Genomic DNA, 14,622 nt, shown 5'->3' with positions numbered 1-14,622 from the left:
TTTATTCTCTAGTGCCTGAAAGTCACACACACTGAGCGCCAGAGTGAATTAACTATTTTCTAATATCACTAATATGTACAGATACTTAGGAAGTGTATTAATGTAATCTGGGGAGAGAAGGAGATTGTTATTGTTATCTAAGCAAAATAACATTATGCCCCTCCAGGTGACATTAATAAGGCCTTATACATCCTAGAGACTTACCTATATGTGAACAATCTGCTGTGATCTCTGCAATAACCAGTAAGCAGAACAGCGAAGTGGAGTGGAGATCAAGTGAAGAGGAGATGGAAGGGGCAGAATAAAGGGGTAGGCAGGTGATGGAACAGGAGGGGCTTTGAGGTGAGAAGGAATAGATTCTAGTCACCTTCTATTGATGTCTGTCCCTCGGGGAGGGCTGAGCTGCAGCAAGAGATTAGCAACTCTCTTTTTAGATTTTATGCTAGTCGAACCATGCCTTCCACTGCTGTGTGCCAATAGCAAGCGGGTCTACAGGGCCCTAAATGAGGGCCTACATTGCCAGAGAGGTTATCAGGGACTCTACTGAGTAGCATCTCTTTATTAAAGCATTACTTAAGGTGTTAAGTGAGGCAATTCTCAATACATGTGCACAACTGTTTACTTAAACTCTTTAAATAATGACAGTGAATTACTTAATGATATATCACATGTAAAACTCATGTCCTCTCCCTCCTTGCTGATAGCTATGTCATAGCGCTCAAAGAAAAAGGTTATGAGCTGCTGCAGGAGGGAACTATACAGGTTGAGTCTCCCATATCCAAATATTCCGAAACACGGAATATTCCGAAATATGGAATCATTTTGGCATGACTGAGATAATGAAACCTTTGATTTTTGATGGTTCAATGCACACAAACTTTGTCTAAGGCACAAATTATTAAAAATATTGTATAAAATGACCTTCAGGCTGTGTGTATAAGATGTATATGAAACATAAATGAATTTAATTTCTGTACACAAACTTTGCTTGAGCCACAAAATTATTGAAAATATTGTATAAAATGACCTGCAGTCTGTGTGTATAAGGTGTATATAACACATAAATGCATTCTGTATGTATATTGGGGTCTCATTCCCAAGATATCTCATTATGATATGCAAATGTTCCAAAATACGGAATATTCCATTATCCAAAATACCCCTGGTCCCAAGCATTTTGGATATGAGAGACTCAACCTGTATAGCTCTCCGGTGTGGCCTTTGTCAAAATTCCCTGCAATGGGCATTATAAAGCACAAAATTGGAAAGTGACAACAGAAGTTCTCATTTTAGCATTATGTCGCCACCTCTATCTATTAACCTCTGCTGTAAATAGGACTGACGTGTGAGTATCTGCTCTCTCAAAGCTGAGCTCGGCTTGACACGTACTCGGAAATAGTATATGAGGATTAATTTATATGTGTGCATGCATTAGTAGGTGAATATATATAGATCAGAAGCAACTTACCATGTAGCAGTCATTTTCCTTATTACTTATATAGAGCTGATAGAGCAGACTGAATATTGTACTGCATACTATGTTGGTATAGTATTAAAGGATTATTCTGTCCCAACAAATAATGGTATTATAAAACAGAGGCACGTTCTTGCCAATGGAAACAATAAGCCCATCCCAAGTGTTCTGGACAAGTTATGCTGTGTGAGAAGGAGCACCTTACTCAAACATTCCCTTCTCACGCTTCTTGTATGTGATTTGTCTGGGAAACAAAGATTAGAACAAGCATCTCCAGATAGGATATATGAACTAAGACATTGCTAGTTAGACTTTTGACACGCGATCTTGATCCTTATGTGCTTTCATGGCACTATAAAGGGTATTATTAACTTGTATGTTTCTGAGAGCTCATCTGTAGGACATGTGAACATGTAATACATTTCTAACTGTTTGTTATCAACAAAGTAAGAATTAGAATGATTGTTGAATGTACGATACTAGTGTATGGGATCAGTAAACACTCAAAAGTGCCGTTCATTTTATTTTATAAGTAAAATGCTTTTCTCGAAAACACTATATTGCAGGCAAACATACAAATATAACATCAGGACTAATAAACCCCAAATTTCAATGTTTGTATATGCATAAAGTGTGTTTGTATATACGCATAAAGATAAATATAACATGAGATTGAACAATACATTACAGACAATAATACCCTACAAAATTAACAGTCATTACTGATGCAAAGCATGCAGGTATGCATAGCCTTTCATTGGGTGCAAATGCGCTTATTTATTGGGTCAAGCACGTTCCAGGACTGCCCCCACCAGATCAGTGTGCCTACAGTATATTAGTGTCATGTTCAGTTCAACTGGAAAAGGGCCTGGTGGAAAGAAGGATAATGTAACTGTAAAGTCCATATTACTACAGCTTTAGTATGCCTGCCTTCATTCATTTAAATGTTTTCTATCCTAAAATAATGCTTAGTGTAAGCTCATTTTTGTATGAAATTTATGAGACTGAGGGGACATTAACTTTTAATTACTTTTGTACAGTACTGGATGATTGATTTAATTTTTTACATCATTAACAACTTGGGGTGTTATATAAACTGTAACTGGAAGTTGCAAAATAGATGTGTCACCATCACAGAGCACATAGAAAAAAACCCCCTTTGGTGATAAATACAGCTCCCCTAAACAGAAACACCCCTATAAATGTGATGACCTCACTCATTGAATCTAAGTAAAATACTGTCATCTCGCAAAACAAAATCTGAGTTTTGCAATTGAGTGTGTTACTGAGCACATTTATACACCTAGTTTACACATAGCAAAGAGGCGCGCTTATTCACTATATTCTTCCCTGTAGAACAATAGAGAATAAATCTCCTCAAAGAGCGCAATATTATATATACAGAATGACTATATTTTATTAAAATAAGCTGAACATTAAAAAGGATTAATGTATATATTTCAGGCCAGTGATACAGTGATAATTTAAAGCATGCTAAAGCTGCATACACACGTAAAGATTTTCTGTCCAACCAGCCAACTAGTTGATTGGTTGCAATGAAAATCTGGTAACGTATGGGAGTAAATGATGATCAGCAATTTGCTCCTAAATGCCAGAAAACAGATGAAAATGGTCGTCAGACAAGTTTGTTAAATGTTTGATCTAAACAATTTGTTCAAACAACACTTTTTGTCCATTTTCCGGCGTTTGGGAGCAAATTGCTGATTGTCATTTGCTTTCATACCTTACCAGATTTTCATTCCAATCAATCACCTAGTTGGATGGTTGGACAGAAAATCTTTACATGTGTATGCAGCATAAGAGTCTTAAAAATTATTACACAAAGTAGCAGTCTATTATGCTTTTGAAATTGGACTCCATACACCATTGTAAGTGATTAATCTTGGCACACAAAAAAAATTGCCAGAGAAAATTACTCATGCAATTTAAAGTCATCCAACAAATTGTTGATATAATCTCAATTCAAAGTCAGAAGAAAGATTTTTACCTCGATCCCCCCCTGTGTCTCGTAGCCCTTTGATGCGTAGTCCTTACTGCTGATCGGCTCTTGGCACCCAGCTCAGTACCAAAATGGGAGCTATAGTTCTCCTTAACTGTGCCGATATTGAGAGAACAGTCCTGATTCACCTACCTTGAAAGTGGCAGAATATCACCCAAAAGTGGGCATTTCCAGAAGGGTCAACTGGATTTGGGCAGACTGCGGCGAAGTTTGGGTTGATCAGGGACAGGGCTTATTTTGAACCACAGAAAAAAAGGATATTCCCTCCAGCACACTGCAATAATATCAGCAAAAATACTTGAATCCTACATGATAATAGAAATTTAGAGGTATTAGTTGCCTACATTTGCAAATATATGATTAAGCACCGTGACAGCGTCAAGGCTCCTCTATACAGGGCTTATTTTGACCTGATTTTACATGTCTAAAATGCTGGGAGGTGTGGATTAAGATTTTACACAGTATAAATAAAATCTCAGGAGGAACCGTGCATGTTTACAGCAAGTACAATTTTCCAGTATGTTTATACATATAATAGAGCAGTAGCAAAGTACATAAAGTTGTTAGCTATAAGTATTGGCTGTCTACAGTGGGTTTGTTTAAAATGGAGATGGAAGAATAAAAGAAGGTATTTAAATACATAATTACATTTCTCATTGCTGTTGTATTGCTTTCTTCTGTTCATTTCAAAGTAATATATTATTAATACATATTTTTCATGGTTATTTAATTTTAATGTATGTTTATATAATGATCTAATATAACCAGACAAAATGGTGATTTGTTTTACCTGACAGGTTTTTCATGAGTGCTTTTTAAATCCATGCCAAAACAGCGGAACCTGTAAACAAGTTGGAAGTGGATACACATGCACATGTCTTAAGGGCTACACAGGTATTTAAACATTAACTTTGAAGAATTGTAAATACAGTGTATGTATAGTTTTAATTACATTTGCGGGTGCTTTTTATCTGCATAGTTTGAGACATAGGGGGAGATTTACTATATGCAAAACTGCACATAAACCGCAATATTATTTTAAAGTGCCAGTTGTGAAACTGTTATCCCAATTTTAAACATGGAAAGAATACAAATTGTGCAATGTATCAAGCTGTGCTTTTGCTGACCACATGATAAATTGCCTGAGAAAAGGCAGATTTTTTTAAACATGTTTCTGTCTGTCGAAAAATAAATCAAACCACATGTTGTCTGAGCTATCTGGGCTGACAGAACAGAAAAAAAAACTATTTGTTAGTGAAACAACATTGGCTTAGTAATTATGGGGGTACTTATAGTTTATTTATTAAGGAGCTCTTATTGATTAATTATTTTATTAAGGAACCACTCTATTATTATTTAATTATTGGGGCAATAGTAATTTATCATTTTATTATAGGGACAATACTATTTGTAATAGGGGCCATAAGAATACACTTATGACATGGGTAACAGTTATTTTTACATAATGAGGAAACCATTTATAGTTGCAGTTAAGAAAAGTCAAACATTTTTAAGAGGTAAAATTCTTCCCCCATGAAATATGTACGGGATGTAGTCTGGAAGCCGACGGTCTAAATGCTGACCGCCGTCTTCCAGACTCTCTAATCCTGGTGTGGTACTAATGATATGCATCAAAACCTCGACGCCTGTCATTATCCATACGCCGGAAGACCGATGCCCGGCATACCGAACGAAGGTAAGCCGGGCGCAGACAGCCGTGGGTTAGGTTTAGGGCTCCCGGGGGGGACCTAGGGTTAGGCACCCCCCGGGAGAGTTAGGTTTAGGCAAGGGGAAGGGGGGTTAGGGTTAGGCACCCCCGAGGGGAGGTTAGGGTTAGACACCCCCCGGGGGATTTAGGATTAGGCAGCGGGGAAGGGGGGGTTAGGTTTAGGCACTTATAGGGGAGGATTAGGGTTAGGCACTTGGGGCGGGTTAGGGTTAGGGGGTAGAATTAGGTTAGCGATACTTACCTTAGGGTCGATTGGGATCTTCACCCTTGCCGGGCTGCCGCTGTCGGGATTTGAACCGTCGGGCCATGCGGGCCGGCGGTAATACCTACTACACCCATATGTACAAACACCCTGAGTAAAAGGCCTGTCTATATTGTAATAGAATGAGAATGCTGCATTGTATACAGTGCAACCTTGGTTGAGCCAATACACCAATATTATACAAGGCAGTAGTTCATTTATTGGTGCTTTGGTGTAGCTGGTTGCCGGCTTATGGGTAATCCGTGCAGTTTTTTCCATGGTATTAGTCACTGCCAGAACTAAAGAAAACACTTCCTGACATAAATATAGTACCAATAAATCTCTGCTGCATTCTCTTTATAATAGGGATTGTTTACTTCTACATATACTCAGATCTTTACTATCATTTTACAAAGTTATACAATGTATTTATCTTTGTCATCAAGAAAGTTCTGAAACACCCCCCCTCCCAAAAAAACAAACAATAAAACAAAACAAACAAATGAGTTGGTGCATTTTTATCCTACAGTAATAGCAAGGTGCACATTTCACCAGGGGCAGTGAGGGAATGGATGGATACTTTTTGCATAAAATATTGATCTCAAACTTGTATTGTCATTTTGTCTATTAAACTTTATTTACAACAAGTATATCCCTATAGTGCATTTTATATATATTTATAATCAAAGTGTCCACTAATAAAATGTATAGTTCTTTTAGGGGTCTATTTACTAAGCAGTGTTAAGAGAGTGAAAAGTGATTAGGTGCCAGCCAATCAGCTCCTAACTGCCATCTAACAGGCTGTGTTTGAAAAATGACAGCTGGGAGCTGATTGGCTGGCACCTTATCACTTTTCACTCTGTCTCCTAACACTGCTTAGTAAATAGACCCCTTAGTGAGGGAGTGCGCAATTCACAAGCTGCACAGTGGGCAATACGGACTTTGGTAGCATGTACTGTATAACCTGCTCGATAGGACCTTGTGTCGCCCACCCTGCATCCATTGCAATATTTTACACGCAGTTGCCTGCATCAAGTTTTTAAAGTAATGACCTGAAATATGGCATTTGTACAGAAGGTAGATAATACTCTAGCCCTGTGCTAGAGTGTTTGTTACCTTCTGCACATGAGCCATATCTATGCACCATATTTTTAGGCGGTAGAGGACCGAACATTTGTACAAGAGCCCACTCATATCCTAAAACGCACCTTTATAGGGTTTGACAGCATTTACTGTATCATCAAACTGAAGGACAGACTCTTGGCTGCGGTGTCAAAGTTATACAGTGCAAGCACCGTGCTGGTCTTGTAGCATGATAAGTCAGTAGTGAAAAATAAGAGTCTGAGAATCAATACCACTAACATAGTCTTTTTTTTTTACCGCAGGGCTGTAGTTCAGCTTCTGGTAGTAAAAATGTGACAGTTAATTATGGGCTAAGCAAATAAGTCAATAAGTTAATCTCATTGAAAATATAACAGTACATTTTATTGTAGGAAATTTATGTTCCGACTGGTTTGTATGGCTGTAAAGTACTCAGGTGTGTCACTGCTAATATTTTTCAATTATTAATCAGACCTGGACACACAGCCAAAATAAAGTTAGTTAGTGAAATGAAGATGTACCTGTTATATGATTTTACTTTGGTTTTAGTAAATCACATAATGAGCATCAGCATTACAGAAGTCCAGAGGCGTCTTCGGGTATGGTGACAACTGATGCACACTTTGGATGCCCTCCACCCCATGTGCCCGCCCAAAAAGGGAGTGTGGCCTAAATAAGGGGGCGTGGCCTCATAGGGGATCCAGATGTCATCACTCAGGGGCAGCCCAGCATCACTGGAGATGCTGGGCTGCCCCCAAAGACTGGGCGGTCTGGGCTCTTCTTCTATGACAAGATGGTGGGCTGCCCCTGGAGTGATGTTATCGAGATCCCCGTGAGGCCACATCCCCTTTATTCCAGTGATACCACTGCAGAAGTCTGCTTGGTATACATTGGTGTACAGCAGCTAAATGCTCCTAGGCCCAGTGCAGAATCAGTGCCCATGATGACCCATACATGCAGCAGCCTGTTTACTGAATATTGCAGACTTTGTAACTACAGTCATTGCAGTGCTGTACAGTCACTGCTTACTATACCTGCAATACAGGCTGTACATCGCCACAGAGGGAAGGAACAAGCAGCCTGAGACTGCATATTATAGCATATTATTGTGCTATCTACATGTTCTTTTGCTGCTGTAGGTACTGTATATATTTATTACATTGAATTACATGTCAATTGGTTGAAATTCAAATTGAGGAATGATTTCTTAACCATATGGCAAAGAAATGTAAATTCCAATAAAATTACTTATCCTGATGTGATCATCCCTGTTAGTTTTAAGATACTTCTCACCATACTGTCACATATGCCACAGTCCCGTGTATCTGTACTAAGTGTGGCCCTTATTTATAGTTTAGAGCCCTTTTATGTGATATTAAGAATATATTTTTTTAATTCAGTCTGTGAAATTCTCGCCACTAAGAGACAAACAACATCCACAAGTCATTTTAGGCCTTAATACCGATGCTTATCACTGAAATAAACATTATTCTTTTCAATTCACTTTTTTATGTAAGAAACAGCAGGTGGAAAAGCCATTTCAGTGATGTCACTGGTAGATATCTGTCTCCAGTGATGATAGCTGGCAGATTTATTGCATTCTTCTGATTAAATAATACTTTCTTTTTACTCTGTACCACTTTGCAAGTTTTAGATCTATTGTTATGACAATACATCCCTATGCAAATAGTTACTACAATTAACAATTGCTGGAACTGGGAAATGTGGTTAAATATTAAATGGGTCAGGAAATAATAAACTCCTTGGATTTATTGATAATAAAACACTACCTTCCAACATATGATTATCACCCCTTGGCTGCATAGTGAGACTTCTAATCAGCCAGAATGGCACAACTGCACAGCACATTTATTTGAACATTAAGAGCAATGCATCATCTTCTGTTAGATTAATATGCATCTGCTTTTGTATTTTTCTAATGTGCTGTTAGGTACAAAATGTGAAATCAACATTGATGACTGCAAATCAATGCCGTGCAGAAACAACGGAATTTGCAAAGATGGCATTGGGAAATTTGACTGCCAATGTGCCGCCGGCTTTAGAGGTAAAGAAAAACATCAATGTGATGACTTGAGAATGCTATAGTATAATTTTACTCAGGTGATTTGCTGTAGCTCGTATCTGTCTGTTCTTTTTCTTTTTTTTTAACCCTTTGCTTGCCTAAGAACTACCTGTGAGTTGTTATCTATCACATAAAATTATAATGGTATATAAAAAAAATATCTTATGGTATACATGTGTGTAGCATGTCAGATGTCACAGGTCTATAACATGAATAAAACAGTGAAAAAAGAGATGCAAACAGTAATGTGGAAATTATAAACTTTAATGGGACCAAAGATATTAAGAAACCATAAAGCAATGATGATCGGTCAGTCATACCCATTTCACACCAAAATCCTGAGTCCGACCTGGGTTTTATTCAACACGTTTCCAACCCGTATCACAGCTGCTAAGATCCCTTTCACACCACACTTGGGCCCAAGTTATTCCCGTGTTGTCCCTGTTCACACTGAACTTGTGTCAGCCCTGCAAAACTTCTGTGTGTCATTAGAAATGGACCTTTTTCAGGCTCACAAAGATGAGATCATAAAAAGTGGGTGATGACTGCACTAGAAGCTCCAATCAGCTTTTTAGCGTGACCTGGGTTGACCCTGTCACACCAAGCCAGGACCTGGGGTGCCCCTGCAATAACCCAGGTTATAAATTTGGTGTGAAATGGATATGAGCCTCCCAGATACACTGCCTGACCCTCATCACAATAAACATTGTCCTACAGATAGTAATATCTAGAGCAGGGGTGGGGAACCTTTTTTCTGCTGAGGGCCATTTTGATAGATACTGTATGACATTAATTGCGGGCTCGGTGCAGATCACGCCCCCTCCGTGTGATGTCACACAAGAGCGGAGCCACAATCACCGGTGATTACAGTAATGCCCGGAGCAAACTGAGGATGCTCCAAGCAGCTGTAAGGGCAGCAGTGTGACCGTCTGAAGCATCCTAAGGACGCTCCAGGTGGCACTGCTGCATAGATTCTGGCTGCAGGGTGTCATTCTAGGCACTCTGCTAGCCAGATGAGGATAGCAGAAAAAAGCTCAGAGGGCCAGACCAAATGATTCTGGGGGCCGTATAAGGCCCCCGGGCCTGAGGTTCCCCATCCCTGATCACTCTGTGAACAGGCTATGTCTCGGGTTGGCAGAACTTACCTTAAGGGCTCATTCCAAGCTGCTTGAAAATAACATAATGTTTTTTTCTTTATTGATAGTACCCAATTCTATATTCTAATTAATTTCTAATTAATTATCTATCTATTGTGTGTTATTCACATCCCTAGTGCAAAAGACTGCATTGATCAAAGCACAAGTGATAAAACAAGCCTAGCAAATGCGTCAAAACTGCACCACTATAATAGATGTCAGCTTTTAAGCTTTTTATTAATTTCCCCAGCACATACGAATGAGCCGTTAATATAGAACATTTGTAAAACTAAAAACATATTGTACGACATGCATTTATACCGATTAAGCAAAAGCACCAAAGGCTGTTAAAAAATATTCTGCATTACTAGTGAGGTTTCATTGTGCCAGGACTTTATGTTAGATGGTAGTTTCCTTTGTATTTCATTTTCTAACACTTGTCTAACCATTCTTCCCTATTAAAGGCTCTATGTGTGAAGAAAATATTAATGAATGTGTCTCAAATCCATGTGCAAATGAGGGAACCTGCATAGATGGAATACATATGTATCACTGTCGATGTAGAAATGGATTTCTTGGTAAGTTTGAAAATTGTATATCTTGAATCAGCAAATGAAACCAATTGAGTGGTTGTGCAGAATTAAGATATAGATAAGCTACCTACAGCTGGGAAATAAATAATGGTAGTGCAGACAATTTAAATAAATTCAAATTAACAGACTTAAGGCATAGCAAAACAAAAAAAACTATGCATTCATGGAGTACAAAAAAGCTGCTAGTACAAAAATATTCAATATGTGTCACTGAAATCACCTCTTTGACTGATAACTACTTTGAGCTATGACAAAGGGCCTGATTCAGCAAGGAACGCAACTGTGATTATGCATGCAATCGGACGATTGTGGCGTTCTGCGCATTGCATTGCACGTGCGCGCACTATCCACTGTGATCAGGACTGTGATCGCAGAGACTACGCAGACCCGTTGCAGAGTGATTGACAGGAAGTGCCGTATGTGGGTGGTGATGGGGGGTGGTCGGTGAAACACAGGCGTGCCAGTGCGTTTGAACGCCTTTGCAGGAGCGTGCATAAATAATCCACTGCGATGCTATACGCAGCTTGAGTACACAGTGCGTGCGTGGAAGTTAGCAATTGTGTAAGGTAAAGTGGGCGTCCTTATGTGGTGCTGCGACGGCATAGCCATCACAATGAATTAGCATATCATCCCAGTCAGACTGCGTGCGTAATCGCAGTCGCGATCACAGTGTCAATTCGTAGTGAATCAGGCCCAAAGTCAACAGTTCACTATCAGCCATGGTCTTTAAAACAAAACAAAATAAAAAACAAACTTTCTATAACATCATCAGTCATTGGCCATGTATTGCAGAAGTATTACAAATGAAGGGTTATAAACATGCAGTGAATACCTTCTATCTGTAAGAAACATAATGATGTGGTGATGATGATGATGATGATGATGAAGACAGGATGATTTTTGTATGAAATTGATTAAATACATTTCTTTCACATTTTTATGTGCACTCATTTTTGTACGATTACATCCATTGTATTTTGTTGTTTGCTGTTAGCACTTTTTGGCCCTCATTCAGAGCCGTACGCTCTGAGCAGAGCGCACGCTCTGAATGAGGGCCGTCCTCCATAACTATGGAGCGTCCCCCTGGACGCTCGTATAGCTGTGGGTCACCACCCACAGCCTATACGAGCATGCAGTTTGATGGCCGCGATGGTCGTGACCATCGCGACCATCGAAACTGCGAGCCGGAGCCTGCGGTTGAGGTTTTCAACCGCAAGGCCCGGAGTGATTTTGGCTCTATCAGAGCCAAAATCACTCCCACTGACATCACTAGTGATGTCAGTGGGCCGGCTTCTGACGGTAGGCGTTCCCTTGGGAATGCCCCCGTCAGGGAGGCACGCCCCCGGCACGCCCACCAAAGGGGGCGTGCTGTCAATCAACATCGACAGCACGCCCCCTTTGATCAGACACAACGAGCGAAGGACTTTCCTTTGCTCGTCGCGTCTGGCGCATACGCACGACGGAGCTCCCGCCGTCGTGCGCATGCGCAGTGCACAACATCGACCCACTTGCGAGCGGACAGCTGCTTGCGAGTGGGTCTGAATCAGGGCCTTTGTCTGGTATAAAAACATTGACCTGTGTGTGGAAATTGTATTCTGTACAGTAGCTTAAATGGAGCCTTGTTATCTGGATAGATAGTGAGGACAATCATAAGAGCAAAGGGATTAGTGGTTACTACTTCATTGAAATCTATGGAAGGCATATAACTAATATCAGGTCTTCTAGCAGAAATCTACTGTACACATATATTGGTCACACTTTGTCAGGCTACAAAATAGGAGAGAGTATTTATCCCCTTTGACTTCTTTGACATCTAGTGGTGGAGTTATTCAATATGGGAGCGAAAAGTCCGTGCTGGGCTTTTCGCTCCACATCGGAGGTTTCTGCAGGGATAAAGTATCAGGCGCGCGCCCACTTTATCCCCGCATTCAATTTGGAGCCGGCGAAAACGGGACCCTGCGGAAAGGTAAGTATCAGGAAAAATAGGGGAATTTTCTGGAAATCATCCAGTGACCCCCCTAATGATGTCCTGACATGGGGGATCACTATGGGTTTTAGCCTGCGGAAGGTAAGTAGGGTTTTTAAATAGCCGCGGCAGGTGCTTTTTTGCGCCTATGAAGAAGGGGTGAAGAATAGCACTTAGGTTTTTTTGGGGGGGGGAGAAACTATGCCCATAAAATTTGGGGTACATGAAAATGGGTGCAAGCATATTTTAAAGTCCCAAAGGTGCATTTTGAAAACTCTTAAAAAATGCACCTGCCGCTACTCCCCGCATTCTAGAAAACACCTGCCGCATACTTGGGACCCGCCCTGAATTAATTGCGCTAGTTTAAAACTTTGTTCCCCTTTTTTTTTTAACCCCAAAATCAACTTAAGTTTTTGGGGTGTCCCAATTTTCTTTTTTGCTGACACACATTTTAGGGGCCATTCCAACGGGTGCAGGTTATTTTTGTTAAGCCTGCACCCCTAAACCCCAATTCTGCACTTTTTTTAGCCACCTATTGTGTGGCGAAAAGTTACCCCCTATTTTTTACAAACACCTTTTGCACCGGCGAAAAGTCTTTGTATTTGGACACGGGGATAATTAAAATAGGCGAAAATTACGTCATCTGTCACTGCCTTTTCGCCTCTAATTGAATACTGCTTTTCATCATCACCTATTTTTCACAAAAGCATGTGAAAATTAACATTTTCATATACATTTGTAAAAAATTAGTGTCAGCGTTATTCATCACATTCTGAATAAGCCCCTGATAACCTTCACAGGCTGCTGTTTACAGGGCAGCCTGTAAAGATTTACAAGGCAGCCACATCAGAGGGATCTATTCAGAGCCTTCCCTGCAGTGTCTGCACTGCCGAGCAAGTGGCCCAGACTCACCGAAAGAACACAGGTGAGCTGGACTAAACAGATGCGGCGGCCGGAAGAAGGGGGGTTGGACACCCCCAGGGGGGAGGGGGGTTGAACTCCAGCGGGGGGGGGGGTTGCACACCCATAAGGTGGGAGAGAGGAGGGGGGAGATCGTAAAACCACAGGGGGAGGGGCAGTGAAGTCCGCAGCTTGAAGACAGGCAGAGAAAACTAGGAGGAAAGTCTAGACACAGCAGTTTTCCGGAAGTGATAGTTTAGTGGAGGAGGCATGATGAATGCTTCCTAAACTGTGATTGAACTCGCAGCGAGTTCAAACCATAATTATCACATTATTAATACAAACTGTTAATATGTGAGATGTGCGCCGACCCACGTGTTTGGGTTTTGGTTTTGGATCTGGATCTACCCTGGTTTTGGATCTGGATTGGTTTTGCCAAAACCTCACCTCCGTGTTTTGTTTTCATGTTTTGGTTTTGGATCTGGATTTTTTCTTGAAAAATCATAAAAACTAGAATCACATAAAATGGGCCTGTTATTGTTCCTACAGTATTAATAACCTCAATAACAATTATTTCCAGTAATCTCCAATCAATTTTGACCACCACACAATATTATTTGCTTAATCTAGTTAAGACCAAAAGGTTGCATCCAGCTAGCTCGCTGACTAAGCTAAGTGACGCAGTGGGCGGCACTAACATGTGGCAGTTCAGTTTCTAATTTCCAACACGGATACAGGGGCCTATTCATTAAACCTAAAAATTCTCTGGAGATAATTAGCTTTAGAACTCGCATGGAGTTCTACCTAATTATTTGTGGAATTCATCATTCCACCTCTCCATAAGTATCTATTCCGAAAAGCTGTCATGTTTGCGATGACAGCTTTTCGGGAAATAGATACTTTTCCCTGCCTACACTACCTTATCGCATCTGGAAACAGTGCTGCGCATGCGCTGTTACATCTGTAAAACCAGCGCATGCGCAGCACTGCCTACAGGTGCGTTAAGTTTGTGTACCCCCCCGAACCCCCCCCCACCCACTTCCCCCTCCGCTCACCTCCCCCCCTCCGATTTACCTGTCCGCGCAGCAGCCTCCGGCTCCGTCCTGCTGGTCTGTCATGTGGCTTCCCAGCAGACCACATGACAGATTAGAAAAAAAAAAAAAACTTTTTTTTTTGGTCTAAACTTTCTTGCGCTCTGCTGGGGAGCACACATGTCCGACCAGCCTCCGGAGCCTGAGGACAGAGCAGAGAGCCGGAGGGACTCGTCGGGGGACCTGCACACGCTGATACATGTAAGTGGATTCTGCTATTCACCACCTCACAGTGGCGAATAGTAACTGCATCAAATTCTGAAAATTGATAATTTTCGGAATTTGATG

The 14,622-nt window shown here is 40.7% G+C and overlaps 1 protein-coding gene across 1 annotated transcript in view; it reads left to right on the top strand.

Moving 5' to 3' along the window:
• The window catches only part of SVEP1 (sushi, von Willebrand factor type A, EGF and pentraxin domain containing 1), a 470,252-nt gene that overhangs the window by 268,507 nt on the left and 187,123 nt on the right, over window positions 1-14,622 (top strand). The window contains exons 21-23 of the mRNA XM_088461305.1: window positions 4,292-4,388; window positions 8,517-8,630; window positions 10,249-10,362. Of these exons, the coding sequence (XP_088317431.1) occupies window positions 4,292-4,388; window positions 8,517-8,630; window positions 10,249-10,362 (325 nt within the window). The remainder of the gene's footprint in view (window positions 1-4,291; window positions 4,389-8,516; window positions 8,631-10,248; window positions 10,363-14,622) is intronic.

This window comes from Taudactylus pleione, unplaced genomic scaffold, assembly GCF_031769625.1.
Source record: "Taudactylus pleione unplaced genomic scaffold, aTauple2 ptg001032l, whole genome shotgun sequence".
Classification (NCBI taxonomy): domain Eukaryota; kingdom Metazoa; phylum Chordata; class Amphibia; order Anura; family Myobatrachidae; genus Taudactylus; species Taudactylus pleione.
The sequence above is the reverse complement of the archived record's forward strand: the minus strand, read 5'-3'. Positions and strand labels throughout refer to the sequence as shown.